Source organism: Rana temporaria, chromosome 12 (genome assembly GCF_905171775.1).
Source record: "Rana temporaria chromosome 12, aRanTem1.1, whole genome shotgun sequence".
NCBI lineage: Eukaryota > Metazoa > Chordata > Amphibia > Anura > Ranidae > Rana > Rana temporaria.
This window is the reverse complement of record NC_053500.1, coordinates 26,820,160-26,844,220: the sequence shown is the minus strand read 5'-3', so window position 1 is coordinate 26,844,220 and position 24,061 is coordinate 26,820,160. Positions and strand designations below refer to the sequence as shown.

Here is a 24,061-nt window from a genome sequence, read left to right as displayed (position 1 = left end):
AACAGGAAGTGAGGATTTTTCAGAAGAAATAAGGACATTTAAAAGCAAAATGGAAGGATGAGGTAAGTGAAGGAGGACTGCACTAAGGTAAAGGAAGCAATTTAGGGAAAACATTTTTTTCCTTTAACCCTTTCACGCCGAGCGTACGCATATATGCGTCCTCGGCTTTCAGGGGTTGTACCGGGATGATGCCTGCAGCCGCAGGCATCATCCCGGTACCGTTGTTTAGAGCGGGCGATCGGCTTTCCAAACATAACAACCGATGCGGCTAAAAGCCGCTCGGTTGTTATGCCGGAGGAGCGGGAGGGGACATCCCCCCCCTCCCGCCGCCTCTCGCCGCTCTGACCGGGCCTCCCGTCCCACCGGGAGACCCGATCCACGATCCGGCGCCTCCAGCGTCTCGGCGCGCTCTGAAACAAAGCCGTAAACGGCTTTGATTCAGTGTGCGCATTGAAACCACGGAAGCGGCGTCATGACGTCACTTCCGGGTTTCTCGGCTGCCAATGGCGCCGGATTTAAAAAAGTACACAGTATTCAGAATCGCCGTTTTCGGCGATCTGAATACTTTGAAGTGCAAAGGAGGGCTCGGAGGTCTTTTAGACCCCCGATCCCTCCATAAAGAGTACCTGTCACGACCTATTGCTGTCACAAGGGATGTTTACATTCCTTGTGACAGCAATAAAAGTGATCAAAATGTAAAAAAAAAAAAAAAAAAAATGTAATATTAGAAAAAATAAATAAATAAATAAGAAAACAAAAAAAAAATTTTTTAAAGCGCCCCCCTCCCCGCGAGCTTGCGCAGCAAAGAAAGCGCATACGGAAGTCGCGCCCGCATATGAAAACGGTGTTCAAATAACACATGTGAGGTATCGCCGCGATCGTAAGAGCGAGAGCAATAATTATAGCACTAGGCCTACTCTGTAACTCTAACCTGGTAACCGTAAAAAAAGTTTAAAGCGTCGCCTATGGAGATTTTTAGTTACCGTAGTTTGTCGCCATTCCACGAGTGCGTGCAATTATAAAGCGTGTCATGCTTGGTATCTATTTACTCGGCATAACATCATCTTTCACATTATGCAAAAAAATTGGGCTAATTTTACTTTTTCATTTTTTTAAAATTCATGAAAGTAAATTTTTCCCAAAAAGTTGTGTTTAAAACACCGCCGCACAAATACCGTATGACATAAAATATTGCAACAATCGCCATTTTATTCTCTAGATTCTCTGCTAAAAATATATATATAATGTTTGGGGGTTCTAAGTAATTTTCTAGCCAAAAATATGGATTTTAACTTGTAAACACCAAATGTCATACATAGGCATAGGCATGAAAGGGTTATGTAGCGCTACCCCCGAAGGAGCCGCTGATTGTTTTGGGATCGGCGTATTAAGTTACCCTGCATTGTGTCTAGGGGTGATAGCAGTGAGCGAATGTCCAGACAGTGAATAAAGGTTTTTCCAATGCTTTATTTCCAGGCCAACATCAACAATAAGTGGGAAGAGCAGGTTGATGAAGAAAAGAGAGAACCTTGCGGTATCAGGCCTGGATATTAATTGAGCATTCCTTGCTCAATAGAGTACCAAAATATTACTCGTCGCCACTCCAGAGGGGGTAAAGTGCCCCCGGACAGACCTCTCTTACAAGCCTGGCAGCCGAAGTGTCACTTAGGATTTTCTGGGAGGAACAGATCTCTCTCACAGACCCGGCTCTAGGGCCTCTGCCACAAGCCGATTCCTTTAGGAGAACTAAAATGGATGGAACAGAGCGAATCCTCCCAGTGGATTTTTAGTATAAGTCACCGGGTGACAGCAAAGCGTACCTGTCAGCATCCCGGTCACCAGATTCCCAAAACAAACAGCACTCGGCCTGGAATCCTCTCAATAGAACCCGGAACCCAGTAAATCACTGGGGTCCTCTTTTACCTCCGGTTGAGGGTTTGTGTAGCCTGCAATTTTGGCCAGGTGGGCCACGCTGGGGGGGTCCATGGATGCGCACACCCTGAAGGTGAATGCCGCACCTGGAACAGGGACCCCGCGAAGAACCTAGAACACACGACACCTGTCCCAGATATACCCTTCCCCAGCATGCCTTGCGAGGGAAAAACTCCTCTAATTGGCTGCTGAGGAAGACTCACTCTGCCAGAACTCCACTGGTGCCAACTGCTGGCCAGGGATGGCAACGCATCCCTGGAGCACAGACTGATCCAATGGACATTTCTGGAATGACAGAAGTCCCAATTTAAACGAATTGTGAATGGGAGCAAAGTAACTCTCCCATTCCCCACCAACTTTAGCGTAGTGCCCATACTGAAAGTAAGGGGGCGCTACATTTACAACCCCTTTAAGGGTGTCCTGGCCCTGAACCCTCTCTCCCACAGTTCGGTCCAAGAGGAAAAAAAAATCTTTGCATTCAAGAAGTGTCTGGTGCCCATGAACCTATCTTGCACTACACCCACCATGCCTTGTAACCCACTCTACAGAAGGATGCCAGCTATCCCCAACTCTAGAAGTTCCCATTAGACTAAAGGAGGTCTGGGACCTTGCTACACTTATATTACTGAATTTGTGAGCAAAGAACAAGAGAACATTTTTAGTTGGCTTTTATCAAAGACTCATACCTGAACAGAATGGAAGCATAAGCTAAGGAGATGTTTTGAATTCCTGCACAGCTAATAGTTTTCATTATTTGAGAACTGCAGAGCGAGGAAAACTGAGTAATGTGGCAACAAGATAACACTGACAGCAAGGGATGTCCCTTCTACTAGGGCACAGTTGGGGTCTAACTGGTTAAGTAAACATTACAAGGTATCCGAACAGCTGCAATTTAGTCTGTAGTTATGTTTCTGCCCACTGAGTACTGCTTTATAATACAAAAGAATGCTGCAGTACAGTGCCATAAAACGAAAAATACATTTAGATGGGTAATTCAGTGTATAAAACCATCATTCCCCTTATTTTCATTGCCCTTACATTTTCTATTTTATTTTTTTTATTTCAAAACAAGCAAAATATTTAAACTATACATAAAGAGTGGCCATTACTTGACTTGCTTGCTTTATTTTATAATGAATAACTCAATTTTTATTTCTCTGTAACAGATTTCCCAGTAGCTTTAAAAACGTGCACTATTGTACAGTCAGTACGGATTAAAAAACAAAAAAAACACAATCTCCTGTAATAATGTAGTTGTGTCATCCATCTGATAAACTGCTGTTTCGGAAAAAAAGATTTGGCATCAACATGGTTAATGTACCGCGCACAAACAGGCCACGGGGCCTATACAGTGAGGAACGTGGAAAAAGGCACCATGCTCAGCTTTTTATGTGGAAGATGATGGCAGGGAACCATACGAAGATGCGGAAAGGAACAATGTGATAATATATAACTGCTCTACAAAATGCTAGCAGCACAGGTTGTGAGGAGGTCACATAGTCTCAACGGTCACAGAGGAACGAGCTCAGCTCTACAAGCAAGACAACGTTATACGAGACAAGCTTTGTAGCCGGTTAATGAATATTGGCAGGTTATACAGGAAAATAAAAAAACAACTGGAGAATAAAGCATGGATTTTTTAACATGCGATTTCCGAATGCATTTCTAAGGGGAAAAGGAAAAAGGAAACTGGCCCACATTTGCAGCAGCCATGATAAAATACTGTGAGGGGTTAGCTCGGTAGCGGGGTGTGTGACCCCTTGGATGGGTTCACCACACACTGAATTTATACAGACTGCCAGTCGAAGATGGTTGAAAACAAAGTTTCACATTTATTTTTCCATCTTGCTGGAAAACAATTGCAAGCATCCAAACAGCATAAACAAAATCAAACATAAAATAAATCCTAGCCACTCTGGGCGTCTACCTTCAACACAGGAACCTATCTATGAAGTCTAACACAGCCTACTGCTGGGTAGACAGTGCTGGTCATAAAGCACAAAACAATAGTCTTTTGATTTTGTTTCACACAGAAAATAATCAATCCTCTCCTCACCTCCAAAGAAGACCTTCTGGCACTGCTCTCCTACTCACACAGCCTTAGGAGTGATGCAGCAATTAGTGGTAACCCTTTGGACTTCTTATAGAGGCCTTTAATTGCCTCATTCTGAACAGCTGAAGTTTTTCAACAGCCTTTAGCCTTTCTCTGGCTACGTTTGTAGCTGACGCCCGATAACCATCTGTGTATCGTTTAAACAAGGCAGAAATGTATGTCCCATCAGTGACAACACCCACAGATTTACCTGACTTCCTGTCACAATACATACACCATTCCTCAATGCCAAGGACTTGGAGGAGGGGATCCAGCATGTATCCCCTTAATGATATCGGCTAGGGACAGGTATATGCAAATTAAAAATTTCTACAGAGCTTACTACACCCCTCAGACTCTCACGGATATACACCCCCCCCCCCCCCACACCCAATCTGACAAATGTTCTACATGTGGTAATCAACTTGGTACATTCCTTCATGTTGTATGGCCTTGTATGGCCTCTCCTTCAGAAGTTCTGGACGGAGGTACAGTGGAACCTCAGATTACAAGCATAATCCATTCCAGGAGAATGCTCATAATCCAAAATACTTGCATATCAAAGCGAGTTTCCCCATTGAAGTCAATTGAAACCAAAATTATTTGTTCTACATTGACTTCAAATGCATGCAATACCGCATGAGGCCAGAGGTGGGGGGCGCCAGAGAGCCTCGGCCAGAAAAAAACCATAGGACACCTCAGCAAAACCTCAGAAAGACTCCGTTCCCGAGCTGACCTCTGGCCTTTCCGTGCATTTCCAAACGGCGCCGGCGCCCCCCACCTCAGGCCAAATGCGGTACTGCACACTGCTTTGGCCTGTATCCTGCTCGTTTTGCGAGACAACACTTGCAAACCGAGTTAGGGTTTTTTAAATACAGTGCTCGTATTGCGAAAACGCTTGCTAACCGCATTACTCGCAATCCGAGGTTCCACTGTAGTAGAAACGATAAACTTGGTAGAAGATTTAAAATGCGACTATGGATACCACAAGCCTCCTTTTACGGATCTGGGACACTTACCTTGTGCACCCATAAACGGTTGTTTATATTCTACGCAAGTGTTCTACGTTAGGAAATCTATCCTGGCCAAGTAGAAGCAAACTGAACCCCCCACGGTCTCACAGTGGAGATCCCTGGTTGACTCAATTTTACTGCTATACAAACTCACGTACATAAGCTGGAAGTGCCCTAAAATGTTTGAGAACATATGGGGTGCCTGGGCTAAGGGCTAACTTACTGATAATCTTCTGTGGTCATCTAAAGACATGTAAGGGTTGCCAGGTACTATTGGGGTCCCTTCCCCCTTCACCCCCCACCTTGGGGTACACATATTACTCTTTTTGCCTCACTGGATGTATTATTCATCATTCTGTGTATACGATTGCTTTGTACTGCATATTGTACATGACACTAAACTGTACAATGTGCCTTATAGTATAGGATCATGTATTTGCCTATTATCTATATTTCTCTTTTTGTTTGACTGTTATATTTGTTGCCTTTTTCTTTAGAGATCAATAAAAACTCTTCCGTTACAAAAAAAAAAAATACATTCACCATTTATTTTTATAAATGGTAATTGCAAAATACAGAATAAATATAATTTCACAGGTGTAGCGCCCTGGTCTTAGGCAGGGTTACTAACAAATGTAATTGCTAGGTGGTAACTAGCCTGGCTAATTGTTAGGGGGATCCACTGACTTTTCCCAAACTCTGGATTTGATGCACTTCTCTCTTCTGTCACTAAGTGGCATTGTTGCCTGTGACATTAGAATGACTAGGGCATAGTGAATTCAGACTAGGAGTTGATGGGTTGTCCCAGCCAATTGGCAGGGGTTTCTTTGGTCTCTTGGCATGCTGGGAGAGCCTATTTATTCAGGAAGTAGGTAATCAGGGTTCTGTGCCACCTGGATAGCTGTCTGAGAGGACGTGTGTCACAAGGCTCTGGTTTGCTAGGTCAGAAACCTGAGGCCTATCCCGAGAGCACTTGGCTGCTAGGCTGTCTAGCCTATCCAGTTTGAAGAGAAGCAGCGGTTTGTGTTTAATGCTAAAAAAAAACACCAAGCTGCAGAGGTTCCGCCGACGGGGAGCCAAATTGTTGCCAGCAGTGAGGGAGAAGCAGTTGAAACAAAGGACGACCACTCCTGTCCTCAGGGGCAAATAAATACCAAGGTCAGAGGTAAAGGGAGAAATAGTTGCCAGAAAGGGACAACCATTCCTGTTATCAGAGGCCAGTGTATGGACGTCTGGAGAAGTACCAGAGAAGCCTTTTCACCAGCTGGGGACAGTGAGGAAGTGGGAAAGCTTCAGCAGGGTGCCAAGCCAGGGACCCAGCAGGTAATCGGGGGTAAGACTTAAGGAGTATACAGCGGGTTAGTTGTGGAAGAGCTCAGGGGATCCAGTGACAACTGGCATCTTGAAGTCTAGTGAGAGACCGGTAGCTCAGTGAGTGAAGATCTACAGTGGAATACTGCGAGACAAAGAGAAGATCTATAACGGGTTACTGTGAGTTACGAGTAGAGATCTGTATTGACTGTTGAAGTTCAGTTGCCATAGGAGACAGCAGTTCTACAAATACAGTTGCTGCATCCGGCACTCTGCCTGCTTATCATTTTGTCTCGGAGTCTGCCAATTGCTATTGCATCTGCCTAAGGGGGCCCTAACCCTCTCTCCACCAGTTCTGTTTAAGAGACAAACCTCTTTTCTTGCATTCCAAAAAAAGTGACAGGCGCCCAATCATTCCATCTTGCACTATACCCACCATGCCTAATAACTCCCACTACAAGGAAGGATCTCCATGACTCTGGAGGTCACCACTAGGCCTCTAGGGGTCAGGGACACCGCTACAAAAAGGTATAAAACGTACAATTGAAATTATTATAAATCTAGCTTGGCGTTTCTTATAATAGAAAGGAAAAAAAAGGCACTTAAAGCGGGGGTTCACCCTATCGACGGGAAATTTTTTTTTTTTTTTTATTTTACCTTAAAATCAGGCATTGTAGCGCGAGCTACAGTATGCCTGTCCCGAATTTTTTACCCCCGTACTCACCTTGTAGTCGTCCATCGAAGATACCGGGGAATGGGCGTGCCTCTGGAGACGGAGGATGATTGACGGCCGGCTCTGGCGCGTCACGCTTCTCCGGAAATAGCCGAAATAGGCTTGGTCTTCACGACGCGTGCGCATAGCCTGTGCGCAGGCGCCGTGAAGAGCCGAGACCTACTCCGGCTGTCTTCGGAGAGAGTGACGTGCCAGGGCCGGCCGTCAATCATCCTCCCTCTCCATAGGCACGCCCATTCCCCGCGGGAGCCGAAATCTACGATGGACGACTACAAGGTGAGTACGGGGTTAAAAAAATCGGGACAGGCATACTGTAGCTCGCGCTACAATGCCTGTCTCGATGGTAACATCATGGGATTGTGGGTGAACTACCGCTTTAAGAATGAACGATAAAACCCGTTAGTGCCCTAACCGTAATTTTTTTTGGTTGCAGCAGTCCCCGTTGCTCATACCCCCTTCCCCAAACTTTGTACGCAGTTTTAATTTTCTGTAATGTTTAAGTTGCGCAAACGTTTTACGTCCCGATGCCTCCTTAGTCTTTCTTTCCTCCTTCCGCCATCCTGTATGTGATGGAAAGTAGATCCACGAAGGTGCCGCGTCTCCCCCTCCCTTCCTGTCAGCGCAGTGTCTGTGAAGGAGTGACAAAGCCTAAGGCTGCTAAATTGAGCGCAGGGGAGAGGCAACGCAGTCATCCTTCCCTCTTGTTTCCTGAGATCTACACACCATGACCTGTAAGCAGAATTCAAAACTCTTTATAAAAACAAAGTATATGTCCATCTGTCACATCAGGGTGTACCCATATATTTAAAGCTGCCTGTGGGCAACAACTTGGCTTGAACAATGTGCTATACTGTATGTATTTAAAAGGAAAAACAGTGAAAAATGCAACAACCTAATAATCCCAAAAGAAGATGTTTTGAAGTATTGTTTCCTTTGTGCCTTTTCTTAGAGCTGTGCTCTAGGCACAAAAACGTTTAATTTAAATATATTCCTCTGTATCTACAAAGCATATAGATCTCTACTTTGTGCACATAAAATTCCTTTGCAAACCCAGATATTACATAAACATAACAGTGACATCAATCTTCTGTACATAGACTAGAGCTGCATGAATAATCGTTAAAGAATCGGGATCGCGATTCTACCCCCCTCGCGATCTTAATACAGCATTTCCACGATTCGGTGCAGAGTTCTCTGCTCAAGCCACATCTATCAAAAAAAAAAAAAAAACACAGGCAGTCTGCCAAGTTTATCACAACATGGCCTAGGGCAGTGGTTCTCATCTCCTGTCCTCAGGACCCACCAACAGACCAGGTTTGCAAGATAACTGAAAAACAGAGGATGGGAGAGGCTCTGGAGAAGTCCTGAAGGAAAGCATGGGAGGAGGTTTATAATGAAAAACCAGGTCCGTTTTTTTTTTTTTTTTTTTTTTTGTCTGGAGTGACACTTTAAATCTGCAACACACACTATCTTGCGGCCTCTTTGTTTGGTGTACCTTAAATTTACATACCTAAACAGCTGATGAGTTATAAAGCACATATTTCTTTTCTGATTCCTTTTGTTCCTTTCCTACACTTCTCTGACAGTAGAAAAAGAAGCCTGTCCTGGTGTAACATCAAACAGCTGTGAAGAAGTAATTGCCAAAGACAGGTACATGTTCCAATAGAATCATGTGAGAAATTAATGCACTTTACAGACTGAAAAGAGCTGTACAGCGAATGATGGGATAAAAGAAGTGAGGAACCTGAGAATGGTGAGGACCCTTAGAAAAATAAAATATAGAGCCTAATGGGTCTTCAACCTCCAACATTAAAAAATTGTTCTAAAACAGGCAAAGGGTTTACTTGGCTGTTTACCTGGTTGACATTGAAGGCAATTAGTGCTGTAGCACCCTGAGGTTTAGACAGGGTTGCTAGTGAATTCATTTGCCAAGTGATAGTTGCCTTGGCCAATTGATAGGAGATCAATTTCACCCCAATTCTGGAATTGCTGCACTTCTCTCTTAAAGAGAGAGTAAATCCTCCTCAAAAATAAATAAAAAAAACACCCTGTAAGACTAACGCAGGCGGCGAAACCTCACATGTGTGGGTTGAATGGCGTTTACATATGTGGGCGGGACTTAGAAGGGAAGGGAACGCGCACATGAGCATGAGCTACTGAAGATAGGGGCGTTATAAAAAAAGTTTTTTTAATTTTATTTTACACTTTTTTTTTTTATCACAAGGAATGTAAACATCCCTTGTAAAAAAAAAATAGTGTGTGACAGGTCCTCTTTATGGAGAGAGGCGGGGTCAATAAGACCCCACATCTCTCCTCCAGGCTGGAAAACATGAGAGCGAGAGAAAAAAAAAAAATCACTGATCTCGGCTTTGTTTACTTCCGGGTACCCGGGCGTGACGTCATAACGTTGCACCCGGGCCTTCGACGGTCATAGAGATGACCGGAAATCTCTAGCCTCCTCAGCCGGCCGATTCGTTCTCCAGGCCACCGATGGCACAGGAAAGCTTGGAGAAGCACCGGATGGCGGCAGGAAGAACGATCAAGAGTCGGAACCGCCGCTATGATCTTTATGATGCGTAGAATCGCCGCCTGAAAAGAAGGATATCTGAATGATGCCTCTAGCTGCCGGCATCATTCAGATATTCCCCCCCTAAAGTCCAGGACGTCATACAACGTCCTACGGTAGGGAAGTGGTTAAAACTGGCAGGTCTAGACACTTCATGTGCTGACCTTCTACCATTCCTACAATATACATATACTGCAGGGGTACATGAAATTATTAAAATATATTGCATGCATATCCCCCAAGTCAGCCCAACGCGTTTCAACTTATATAAAGTCTTCATCAGGGAGATAAGGAAGTGGAAGTGGAATATGAACATGACTGGATGTCCAGACCGACAGGTAATGGCTCAGTGGTACAGACCACAGAGGTCTCAGCCCAACCCAGACCTCAAGCCCCACAGAAGATCAATGGCTATCAAGGAGAAGGCAACAGAGGCGGCTTGCTCGCATTCACTAAAATATATCTATAAAGCTGGATGGTAGACAACCGCTGGAAAAAGGAGAGCAATCTCCTATAAAGCCATCCAGCATGGGTTAACAACATGGACTCCCCAGGCTGGAGAAGGCAGCACTGAACTCCACAGACTTATCGTCTTTCTAAAAAGTCAGCAACTACAGGATTTGAAGATTACCTTTTTAAAAAAAGAGAGTAAAGTTTCTCTTTAAGTTCTAGTAAAGGAATGAGATTGCTTAGCCTGTAATGGTGAGTTGCTTGGAAGTTATATGGGCAGCCAGGGCCGCCATCAGGGGGGTACAGGCAGTACACCTGTAAGGGGCCCGGGAGGTCTCCAGAGGCTCGGATGGCAACCCCCCTTTTTTTTGTAAGGGGCCCGGATGGCAACACCCCTTTTTTTTTATAAAAATTTGTATTTATTTTTTTGTTTTTATTAAAGGGTCGGGAGGTCCCCAGGGCCCTGGATGGCAACCCCCCCTTTTTTTTAATTTCTTTTTTTTTTTAAAGAGCCCGGAGGTCCCCAGGCTTATTTATATATATATATATATATATATATATATATATATATATATATATATATATATATATACACATACACACACACACACACACACACATCGTATTTATCGGTGTATATCGCACCCTTTTTTGCCCTGAATCGTGGGTGCGCGATATACGCCGATACCCGCTTACTGCGCCGTGTTTGAATGCCTGCGCCGACATATGCTGAGCGCAGTACACTCGGGTACATTCGGCCAGGCTCGGCTTCACTCGTAATCACGCTCTGTGACGTTTATGCGTGAGAAGCAGAGCCTGGCCGAATATACCCGAGTGTACTGCAGCTCAGTATACGTCGGCAGAGGCCTCAAACTGAGCCCGGGCGAAGCGGGGATTCGACATGAAGACAGCGCGGGAGAAGCCGGGAGGACACCACCGAGGCCGCAGACGGATGCCGAACCGGACGAGGCCGCCAATGGACGCCGGACAAGACACCAAAACTGTAAGTAATAAAATGTTTTTTTTTTTTACAGGATTTTAGGGTCAAAATTAGGGGTGCACACTATACGCCGGAGCGCGCAATACCCCGATAAATACGGTATATTTTTTTTTGTAAGGGGCACAGAGGTCCCCGGGCAACCCCCCAATTCGTGGCACCCCCCGCTTCTCAATTTCTCAATTAGTGGCGGCCGAACCCCCCCCCCCCCCCCGGGATCTCAGCTCTGGTAAGGGGCCCCATAGTTCCTGAGGGTGGCCCTGTGGGCAGCCTTCACCTCCAAAGAGTGCATCCAAAAACAGATCCTCACTAGATATTTCTTGGATTTTTTCCCTTTCCAGCCACCAAAGACAAATCAGGTAAAGCTGATGTCGCCTTTACTTGCCTCATTAAAGACACACTTCAATGGACAATGCACACAGGTGCTGAATAACCAAATAGCTTAATAAGGTGGTTTATAGAAAGTGGCCATTTAGTCACCGATTAGCAGAGCTTGCAATTTTACGATGATGAAGATTACCAGATTTAAATGAGAGGCTGTACTTGTATGTGAGCACTGAGCACGCTCCATTAGTAGCTGCAGTGGGAGAGTTAATGTCATCTTGGGCTCCCTCCCAAACTTTACTCCTATAGTAATGGAGAAAGATTTGATTTGCCTTTATGGAATACTAAAGCACCGTAATATGCTTTCATGAGTCAGGATATAAAATAGTAATACCAATACTTAAAAATGTCTGTTAAAAGGAGGAAACGTTACTCTTTATAACTTTAACCACTTAAGGACCGGACCAATATGCTGCTAAATGACCCAAGGGGTTTTTACAATTCGGCACTGCGTCGCTTTAACAGACAATTGCGCGGTCGTGCGACGTGGCTCCCAAACAAAATTGGCGTCCTTTTTTCCCCACAAATAGAGCTTTCTTTTGGTGGTATTTGATCACCTCTGCGGTTTTTATTTTTTGCGCTATTAACAAAAATAGAGCGACAATTTTGAAAAGAATGCAATATTTTTTACTTTTTGCTATAATAAATATCCCCCAAAAACATATATAATTTTTTTTCCTCAGTTTAGGCCGATACGTATTCTTCTACCTATTTTTGGTAAAAAAAAACGCAATAAGCGTTTATCGATTGGTTTGCGCAAAATTTATAGTGTTTACAAAATAGGGGATAGTTTTATTTTATTTTATTTTTTTACTACTAATGGCGGCGATCAGCGATTTTTTTCGTGACTGCGACATTATGGCGGACACTTCGGACAATTTTGACACATTTTTGGGACCATTGTCATTTTAACAGCAAAAAATGCATTTAAATTGCATTGTTTATTGTGAAAATGACAGTTGCAGTTTGGGAGTTAACCACAGGGGGCGCTGTAGGAGTTATGTTTCACCTAGTGTGTGTTTACAACTGTAGGGGGGTGTGGCTGTAGGTGTGACATCATTGATCGAGTCTCCCTATAAAGGGGATGACACGATCGATGCAGCCGCCACAGTGAAGCACGGGGAAGCCGTGTTTACATACGGCTCTCCCCGTTCTTCAGCTCCGGGGAGCGATCGCGAGGGGGCGGCTAGAAATGAATAGCCTCGCCGTCGTCCCGGATCGCTCCTGAAGCCACGGGAACCACCGCATGTACCGGGGGGGTCCCGATCGGACCCCCGACCCACGTCTAGGCAGGCACGTACAGGTACGCCAATGTGCCTGTACGTACCATTCTTCCGACGTAAATGTACATGCAGCGGTCCGGAAGTGGTTAATGTCTAAATCTTTGGGGTAAGGTCTTTAAAACTCAACTCTAGCCACAAACACTTTAATCAAAATATAATCCTTTAATTAAATTGGTAATAAACCCAAAAGCAAAGCATTTATTATATTCCACCTTACCATTTCTTAAATGTGGTGGCTGCATTTGTTTTCTTTTCACCAGCTGAAAACAAAAGGGGGGAAAAAAAACGTAAAAGAGAAAACTAATGCAGTCACCACATCCAAGGATTGGTAAACTGCAATAATTTTTGATTTTTGTTTTGGGTTTATAACTGCTTGAATATCTACAATGGATATAAATACAGACCCAGTTATTACTTTGTAAAAGTAGCTGTGATATCATTGTGGTTCCACATGAGCTGTGGAAGGGGGTTATTACAATATTTGCTTATTCCAGAATCCAGCTTTAACTACTTCAGACCTGGAAGGATTTGGATCGCCAGCCTCTCAATCGCACCCCCCACCAAACAGAAATACAGCTTGGGATCCTCAAAGGTGGGAACCCAGTCGCACACTGGGTCCCCGTCGCTGTTCAGATGCTCCGGCCCAACATGGTCCCGAAACCAGGAACACCGCGTGACACGCACGCCCCGGCCAGGTAGGCCATATCGCCGGGGTGCCGTGATGTGGTCACCCTAAAAGCAGGCCCGGATTTACTCCCTTTGCCGCCCCAAGGCCGGGTCCTTCAATGCCGCCCCCGCAGTACAGGGGGGACATTATTGGCCGGGGGACTTTTTCGTCAGGACACTGGGAAGCAGGGGGGGGGGTGCTACTGCCGAATATGACATTGAGAACCCGGGGGGGGGGGGGGATGTTGGTGCCAAAAATGACATTGATCATTGGGGGGTGCTGCTGCCAAAAATTACATTGAGATGGCCTCCTCTTTCTGGAGTGCGGCCATCGGTCCCCGGAGCGGAAGAACGGGGAGAGCCGTGTGTAAACACGGCTCCCCGTTCTAAACTGTGGCGGCTGCATCGATCGAGTGATCCCTTTTATAGGGGACACGAGCGATGACATCAGACATACAGCCACACCCCCCTACAGTTGTAAACACACACTAGGTGAAACGAAACTCCTTCAGCGCCCCCTGTGTTTAACTCCCAAACTGCAACTGTCATTTCCACAATAAACAATGCAATTTAAATGCATTTTTTGCTGTGAAAATGACAATGGTCCCAAAAATGTGTCAAAATTGTCAGAAGTGTCCGCCACAATGTCGCAGTCACGAAAAAAAAAAAAAAAAAAAAAAAAAAAAAAAAAAAAAAATCGCTGATCGCCGCCATAAGTAGTAAAAAAAAAAAATTATAAAAATGCAATAAAAACTATCCCCTATTTTGTAAACGCTATAAATTTTGCGCAAACCAACCGATACACGCTTATTGCGTTTTTTTTTTACCAAAAATAGGTAGAAGAATACGTATCGGCCTAAACTGAGGAATTTTTTTTTTATATATATATTTTTGGGGGATATTTATTATAGCAAAAAGTAAAAAATTGATTTTTTTTCAAAATTGTCGCTCTATTTTTGTTTATAGCGCAAACAATAAAAACCGCAGAGGTGATCAAATAGCACCAAAAGAAAGCGCTATTTGTGGGGAAAAAAGGACGCCAATTTTGTTTGGGAGCCACGTCGCATGACCGCGCAATTGTCTGTTAAAGCGACGCAGTGCCGAACTGTAAAAACCCCTTGGGTCATTTAGCTGCGTATTGGTCCGGTCCTTAAGTGGTTAAACTCAAACATTAGCAACAGCATCTAGGTGGACTAAACAGAGCAGATATACATTTTATAAAATAAAAAAAAATCTGCAAGAGATCAGATTTTACTCCTATAAAAAATTACTGATGCTGTACAGAAAGAAAAAATCCATAACAACTGTGTTCTACAAACAATCATTGTGTCAGGAAAGAGGATTTTGTAATTAGCTAATGATTCTGAGATGGCGTCTAAATGCCTCATCAAGTTGTATATTGGTGGAAGCTGTAACACTCCAAGAAAAAAGGAAGGTATATCCAGCATATCTGATGGGTTTATTGGTCCATTTATAAAACCAAAAAAAAAAACCCCACAAAGATTTACAATTTAACGATAGTTATTGCTAGGTTATAACACTAGGTTCATTTTATGATTGACATTAATAGGCTGATCTTGCTGCTCTGACAGTGGTATGTGACAAATTGCAGCTTCGTCACTCTTGAGCCTGTTGTCCAAGTGTCTAAAACATGAACATAAAATCACTTATTTTTTAAAGTAAGGCCGTCAGCTTTATTAATGTGGCAAAACCAAGAAAACCAAGACCCCTTTCACACTGGGGCCACGGCCGCATTATCGCTAAAGCGCCGCTTGTTTTAGAGCCGTTTAACCACTTCCATACCAGGCACTTATACACCTTCCCGCCCAAGCCAATTTTCAGCTTTCAGCGCTGTCGCACTTTGAATGGCAATTGCGCGGTCATGCTACACTGTACCCAAACAAAATTGGTGTCCTTTTTTCCCCCACAAATAGAGCTTTCTTTTGGTGGTATTTGATCACCTCTGCGATTTTTTTTTTTTTTGCGCAACAACTAAAAAAAGACTGAAAATTTTGGGAAAAAAATTGTTTATTTTTTTCTGTTAGTTTTTTTGTAAATAAGTACGTTTTCGGTTTCAATTACAGGCACTGATATGGTGGCACTGATGGGCACCGATGAGATGGCACTGATGGACATCGATGAGGTAGTACTGATGAGCACTGATTGGCGGCGCTGGTATGCGGCACTGATGGGCACTCATGGGTGGCACAGATGGGCACTCATGGGTGGCACAGATGGGCACTCATGGGTGGCACAGATGGGCACTCATGGGTGGCACAGATGGGAACTCATGGGTGGGCACTGGGCATGGATGGGCACTGTGGGGTGGCACTGATGTATCCATGTTGCCAGTCAGTGCCCATTTGTGGGCACTGATTGACATCTTTTTTTTGCCCCTTTTTTGCCCCTTTTTTGCCCAGTGTGGGCTTCCCTGGTGGTTCAGTGTGGCGATCCGAGGGGGGGCTGCGCTGATAAACAATCAGCGTGAACACCCCCCTGTCAGGAGAGCCACCGACGCTAGTGAGGAAGAGCCAATCAACGGCTCTTTCTGTTTACATCCTGATCAGCCTTGGTTGGACACGGCTGATCACGTGGTAAAGAGCCTCCGCCGGAGGCTCTTTACCAAGATCGGAGATGCAGGGTGTCAGACTGACACCCCGCATCACCGATCGGCGCGCGCGGCATGAAATCCCGCAGGACGTCCAGTCAGGATTTCAGAACCACTTCCCGGACGTCAATCCCCTATGGACCGGGCGGGAAGTGGTTAAGCAGCACTTAATGGCCGCTAGCAGGGCACTTTTAATCCAAAAGAAGGGGTTAAAAATGCCCATGTTGTGCCACTTTGAAAGCGGTTTTCAGATGCCCTGCCCATTCATTTCAGTGGGCGTACATCCCAATTTTTTTTTTTTTTTTTTGCATTTAAGCCCAAATATGAGATCTGAGGTCTTTTTGACCCCAGATCTCATATTTAAGAGGACCTGTCATGCTTTTTTCTATTACAAGGGATGTTTACATTCCTTGTAATAGGAATAAAAGTGATCAATTTTTTTTTTTTTTTTCAGTGTAAAAAGTAATAAAATAAATAAAAATAAATAAGAAAACCCCCAAAAAATGTTTTTAAAGCGCCCTGTCCCGACGAGCTCGCGCGCAGAAGCGAACGCATACGCGAGTAGCGCCCGCATATGAAAACGGTGTTCAAATCACACAAGTGAGGTATCGCCGCGATCGTTAGAGCGAGAGCAATAATTCTAGCCCTAGGCCCACTCTGTAGCTCAAAAAATGCAATCTCTAGAATTTTTTAAACATCGCCTATCGAGATTTTTAAGGGTAAAAGTTTGACGCCATGCCACGAGCGGGCGCAATTTTTAAGCGTGACATGTTGGGTATCATTTTACTCGGCGTAACATTATCTTTCACAATATATAAAAAAATTGGGCCAAATTTATTGTTGTCTTATTTTTTAATTCAAAAAAGTGAATTTTTTCAAAAAAAAGTGCGCTTGTAAGACCGCTGCGCAAATACGGTGGGACAAAAAGTATTGCAATGACCACTATTTTATTCTCTAGGGTGTTAGAAAAATATATATATAATGTTTGGGGGTTTTAAGTAATTTTCTAGCAGAAAAAACAGTTTTAGTCTTGCAAAACGCCAAATCTGAAAAACACCTAAGGTCTGGAAGTGGTTAAAAGACACACTGGAAATGACACCTGTAAAGAAAAAAAGGAGTATACATACATTTTTGGAAGACGATCTGACCCGCTCCGACTGAATCCAATGCTGAGCTGTCAGCTGTAGCTTCACTGTGTAGGACGGTGCAGAGGGGGAAAACCAGCAAACTCTTTATTCAAGCACGTTACAACAGATATACAAATCAGAGACACTCCCCCCCACACTTGGATTCAGGACAGGGTAAACTGTCCAATAACAATAGACACACAGGTCAGGTGTATTCAAACTTCTCATCAGTAAACAGTCTTATCAGCAGGGAGAGCTGTTGGAGGAATCTGCCCCTACCCTCTCCACATGCCAGGAACGCAAATACAAAAACATCCATCCCATAATATACTTTACTTCCAAGGTAAGCCGAGTTCCACAAACCCCCCACCCAAAGTGACTCCCGTCACAGTGTGTATGGGGCTTTAGGACTGCCCTGCCATCCAATGGTAGAATATAAGAGTATTTATTGCCAGTAGAGTCTCTGGATATACAGAAATCATTATAAGGATATAAAATGTTTACTGCTGGGACTGAAAAGGTGCTTGCACTTTGACACATTTGTTCTTTACTTGTTTTACTTTAGTTAAAAAACAAAGTGTTTACATCAAATTAAGTATTCAACTGCAGTGCAATCAGCAGTGCAGAGCCAGTGGTTTTATTTAGAAATCTAACACCTTTGTAGAAATCTGCATAGAAGCTGCACAACTTTAGAGCTGTTCTGTGCTTGAGGCTAGGTTTACACTGCTGCGAATTCAAAATCGCGGTAAAATCGCGATTTCGCAGCTGTGGTTTTACCGCGATTTCGGCCACGATTTAAGAGACATCTGTGCAGATGTCAATGTAAATCGCGGCCCGAAATCGCAAAAAGTAGTACAGGAACTACTTTTTGAAATCGGTGCAGTGTCGCACCGATTAGGACGGTGCCATTGCCGACAAATGCCGCCGATTTGAGATGCGATTTGACATGTGAAATCGCATCTCAAATCGTACCCAGTGTGAACCTGGGCTTAACCTTGCAATTTTTTTCAGGAAGGACTTTTTCCCCTGCTGGTGCAAATTGGATCATGCTTTGCTGGGGATTTTAGCCTTCCTCTAGAGTAGGGGTGTCAAACTCAATTTCATCGTGGGCCACATCAGCATTATGATTGCCCTCAAAAGGGGCCAGTTGTATCTGTAAGATTAGATTCCAGTGCATCCCCCTCCCTTTACATTCAATGTCAAGAGCCACCCCACCATCAGACGTCGAGTCCCCCACCCTCCCTTACATCACAGTGCACCCCCCTTACCTTATGCTGCTGCTGGGAAGAAGATGGATGCATTGCTTGAAAGCAGAAAGTAAGGGTCTGGAGGAGGGCCATAGGAGGGCTGGAGCTCTCCTGCTGCAGGAGGTGTGCAAGGGCCACATGAAATGGCCTGGAGGGCCTGATTCGGCCCGTGGGCCTTGCGTTTGACACCTGTGCTCTAGAGCATTCAGTGGACATAAATGAATCATTTTTTGTTAATTTTTTATACATAGACCTAGTGCAAACAGTTCGGACGGGAAACGCATTAACCTTTCAATTTATCGTTCGTTCGGCAGGAAATTTCCAAACTTGTCCTTCATTTTTTCGTCTCAAAAACGTCCCAACGATTATCGATTTTGTGCCCATTAATTGGCCAAATTAACAAACTTAGGGCGATTTTTCGTACAGTGTATGACCAGCATAAGGCAAAGGTTATAACCCCTGGGGAGATTTCCCTTCACTTCATGTCCTATAGCCAAAACAGGAAGTGGGAGAAAATCCCTCTAAAGTGAGGGAACCCCTGGTTATCACCAGAACTAGTGTCCCCATTGCAAGAACTCTACACTATTACTGTTCTGGGGACAACCCGAAATTTGGGATTTTCTTTTACATTCATTTTCACTTTTGATGAACAGTAAACCAAACAAAGAAAGAATGCGACTCACCATAACGGGAGAATAAAAACCTGACAGGTGTAGCAATCCCTCTCCACTTTGTCCAAAACACTTTGCCTTTAGTTATACTTTAACCACCTAAGCCCCGGACCATTATGCAGCTTAAAGACCAGGCCACTTTTTGCGATTCGGCACTATGTCGCTTTAACTGACAATTGCGCGATCGTGCGACTTGGCTCCCAAACAAAATGTATAGCGTCTACCAAATAGGGGATAGTTTTATTGCATTTTTATTAATATTTTTTTTTCTAGTAATGGCGGCGATTAGCAACTTTTATTGTGACTGCGACATTATGGCGGACACATCGGACACTTTTGGGACCATTTTCATTTTTACAGTGACCAGTGCTATAAAAATGCACTGGTTACTGTAAAAATGATACTGGCAGTGAAGGGGTTAACCAGGAGGGGCGCTGTAGAGGTTAAGTGTGCCCTAAGGGAGCGATTCTTACTGTGGGGGGGGGGGGCGTGGCTGGGCGTGTGACGTCACTGATCATCGTTCCCTATGACAGAGAACAGACGATCAGTGACAGGCTCACTAGGAAGCACAGGGAGAGGTTTGTTTACACTTACCTCTCCCTGTTCTTCCTCTCTGTGACCCGATCGCGGGACACCAGCGGCGATCGGGTCCGCTGTTCCCATGGGGACGGTCACGGAGAAGAGGACCGGGTCGCTCGCAACCCACAGCTGGGATCTTAAAGGGGGACATACATGTACGCCCTTGTGCCCAGCCGTGCCATTTTGTCGATGTATATCGTCGTGCGGCGTCCCTCAAGCGGTTAAGTACATGTTAGGCCACAAAAGAGAGTAAGGGGCACTTCCTGTCTAGTAGGCATGACTGAAAGCGATAGGAAAAATCTCTCCAAAATAAAAAGGTATTTTTTATTATTGAAAATTAGAACAGATATCCTCACTGGAAGATTTTTCTCATGACAACGCCAAGATTTTGGACCCGCCATTAGGGTTGCCACCTGTCTAGGATTCACCCGGACAGTCCAGGTTTTGAATCTTGTGTCTGGGTTTTAGGCCGACTGTGGCTCCCCAAAAAATCTGGGAGCTGTGGGCGGCTGTCTGAGAGCAGGTTTGCTGGGGCACACTATGCGCACCGCATTACTACGCTCCTTGGTGCGCCCAAAAGGTGTCCCAGGCCGCTGAAGTGTTCAGGTTTGGCTCAAAGAAAAAAAGGTGGCAACCCTATCCACCATCACCTTCTGTTTTTTGGTGACAATGGTCACCAAGGCCAATAGAGAAGGCACAAACTGCAACATAAACTTGTCAGAATGTCCAATTCTTCCCAGATCCACAACAAAACTAGACAAAAAAGTTTGGGCTTTACATACACTTCAAAGGCACACTGCATTCAAGAATAAAAATGGTGCATTTATACTGACCTAAGGGACACAGTCTTCTTGTGGAGTGTCTAATTTTCATCTTGGAACCTATCCACTGCAGCTGGCTTCTCTGATAGTTAAATCCCTGTGCTTTATAGTAGCTTTACTTTGAAAGGCCCTAAAACTGTTCCCTAGTTCTAGGCTACTTTCTACCAAGTGAGCTCACGGTAGCCTCTGACAACGGAGCTTGTAAGGGAGGATGCCCATATAGGAGTCATGTGATGAGAGCCTGCAGTCTCACCAAGCAATATTGGACTTTCTGAATTCAAAATGTTCTTAGTTCTAGATAGCATTTTACCAGTTTTACAAAATTACCCGAATTTGCTTGACTTGACTACAGATTACTTAACCACAAGGAGACATTCTGATTGTTCAGGTGTTTTAAATGTAATGCAGTACTTCAGCTTAACATTCTAGCCTTGGAAAGTGACTCCATGCTTTGCCCTGCCAGAGAGAACATCCTGAAAACCAATGAACTGTATAATGTAGTCAATAGACAGGGCCACCTCATAAAATCAGCTGGTAACATTCAGTGGATAGAGCTTCATACTTCATAGGCAATAGAAGAAGAGAATATTCACTGAGATGTAGCTTTTTTTTTTTTTTCAGCACACATTCCTCCCTACATTGCTGGCACCGATCAGGGAAAAAATTAATGTTTTTATTGGAAGATGAAAAGATATTTCAGAAAGAATGAAGGTTTTCTAGGAGCCTTTTTGCAGCCCCTTTGCTCTCAGTAATTCGGTATCTTGCTACCACCCTGCGTGTGCTTCTGCAGCCGATACAGAAAAGACTCTGAGCATAGCGGTAGGGACTGTAGTCAAAGCTGCCTTCAACCTGCAATAGATTCCTTTACCCAGACTGTAATTATAATAGCAAGTGTAACTTACATCAGTAACTGGGGGAGGACGAGATTGTTTTACAGTATGATGCCACCTTCAACATCTATGACAGAGTAGGGGGATATTTGCAATGCTACTCAAAATGGTTAAAACATGAGATATAATGCAATGTTGAGAAAACATTTAAAACAATCATAGGCTTTCATGACCATCTTCAATGTAATTTTCGTTGAGAGTTGCTTTAAGAAGCCGATTTACCGCTAGCCAAAAATGCTGGCGAGGGCATTTTATTGGTTGCCAAAGATGCTCTGTAGCTCACGTGCCACTTCTTTATATATTCGCTGCACATAAAAAAACAACTGGCTTACAGACAAAAGCTTTAAAAAACGTCCACGTGCAACCCCAAGAGGGTCAGAAGTGACCATGACATCCCAAGATGTAAACCACAAGATGTACCTACAAGTCTCAGGGTGAAATCCTAGGAGTGCCCAGATAGTACCCATTCAGATATTTCAAAACTCTCGATTTTCATGAGCCGATACTACAACAAATGGCTGCCAAAACTGCAGCAGATAAACAATTCATACTTCTAAAGATCCAATAATTTCCACAGCACTAATACAACAAATTCAATGGAGGATCAAAGCTGGTAATTGCTTGGCTTAATACAAGAGTTAGAATAAACCCCGATACCTGTTGACCTTGGCCTAGTCAGACACACAGCTCCGATTACCCAGATGAGCCAATGGACTGTTGTCCTTATAGAAAAAGCATTGGCTCTATAATCACGCTGCAGAAAAACCACAAAATGTTTAAAAAGGACAACTTTCTGGGCCGTTGAGTCAGGCCTCGTGGCCACATGGCACTCCGAATAGTTTACCTTACAATATAAAGGAAACATAAGCAGTCTGTCAACTGTATGTTCGATCTTGTAACAATGTTAAAGCCTACTTGTGAGCAAGTAAGAAGAGTTTGAAGTAACCTACAAACCCACGTCATATACTGTATAAGCTCAACAAAGCCTAACCTACCGGTATTTAACTTAATTAAATCAAAACTTTAACAAACTTTGCATCTACTTCCAAATAACCCAAGAACACCTCTTTGTGTAAGTCATACATAGACACAACTGCACCTGTGGGTCCATCAAGTCTTATGTGCTAAGCAGATTCCGAGAGTCAAAAAAAAAGCCAAGTACTCACAGTTTGGAAGTCTTTGTAGCTGCACTCATGACCTCTAAACTTGCAATAAAGCATCATGTCTTTAAGGTCATGACCCGTTCGCTCCATGAACTCCCCCATACAAAAGGTTTTGGGTTTAAACTGCTTGAATTTGGTCTTTTCTTCAAGAATAGCCAATACCTCTGGGTCTGCCAAGTGCGGCTCTAGGATGTGACCATTAACATCGAGGAGCTCCAGCAGTTCCCCTGCGTGGTATAAATCATTGGTGTTGATTTTGGAAAAGCGAAACGAGTTGAGATTACAAACGGTGACCGCAGGAAAGACCAGGCTCTCGGCAACCACTTGGTCCACTTTGGTGACATGCTGGTAGGAGAAGTAAAAGGCCACTCGCTCTGAACTCTCCAGAAGGAGAAGGCCCAGGGAGCACACAAAGGCCACTGTCCACAGGAAGCGCCGGAGCGTTAGTGGGCCGTACACAAATATATGCCGTATCCCATGGAGTGTGGATGTGTTGGCAAAGATTTGAATGCTAGAGGGATGAAGGCTCCCAAGACTGTCCTCACTAGGACTCTCCTTCAGATCCATTTTTCCACTTGGGAGGTACAGCCTTGTCACCTCCAGATTTATTTTTATTTTTTTGAAACCCCCTCTACATGAAAATAGGAGAGTGGAAGAAGCAGACTCACAGTGTTCTCCTCCCTCCCAACCAACAAAGCCTGCTGTCAACTCAACGGTCGCCTGTTGGGGGTAAATGTTTATAAATAAAATCCATAGAAACTCTGGCTGTAGATTTCTTCATTGCGATTAAGAGGGTTGGATGTGCGTGGGGAGACACCAAGGTGAGGTGGAACTGCTGTGGGTGGAGAGAAAGACAGACACCGGCCAATGGAAACAGAATTCATCCCTGCTGCCTCTTGCTCCATCTCCCACCTCGTTCTCACACGCAGACGGAGAAGAAATGTGATTAAACAAACCGAGCTGCCTGATGAATAAAAGGCTTGCGAAGCTGTGTGCGTTAACTGGTGCTGCAGCCGGGGGTCTGCAATCCCGGGAGCCACAATTTCAATCGAAAGGACGCGTTCCTTGATGGCCAGTCGCTGGAATTAATCTCTTGTCTTTCCCAGATCCTCACCCACCCACCTTCCCGCTGCCTCGAAACCCAGACGGTGCCAGATTCAGTCCTCGTTGCAAGAGCAGCAGAGGTGATGAGGGAAGGGGTGGGGGGAGCTGGAAGTAGCATCACAGTCAGTGAATATATTTGTCTGAATATCCACAACACATCAGTGGAAGTCCTCAGTATATAAAGACCGAGGAGGATGGAGGATGTTTTAGATGCCTCTAGGGTAGCAATAAACTGCAGCCGCAAATCCCTTTAGAAAGTCAGGAAAGCTAGGGACAGGCAATACCATTTTTTCTTTTTTTATACCACTTAAAAGTGTGGCGAGTACATGGAATAGCAATCCATCAGAGGGAGAGGAAATAATAGCAGTGCCGATTGATCTCAAATCAAATAACGAGGGTTACAGACTTTGTTTTGTAAAATAAA

The 24,061-nt window shown here is 44.3% G+C and overlaps 1 protein-coding gene across 1 annotated transcript in view; it reads right to left on the bottom strand.

Moving 5' to 3' along the window:
* LOC120918629 (acid-sensing ion channel 2) overlaps positions 1 to 23,796 on the bottom strand; it is a 735,690-nt gene extending 711,894 nt beyond the window's left edge. Inside the window, exon 1 of the mRNA XM_040330316.1 lies at positions 22,537 to 23,796. Coding sequence (XP_040186250.1) covers positions 22,537 to 23,100 — 564 coding nt within the window. The 5' untranslated portion in view covers positions 23,101 to 23,796. The remainder of the gene's footprint in view (positions 1 to 22,536) is intronic.
* Positions 23,797 to 24,061: the final 265 nt, after the last annotated feature.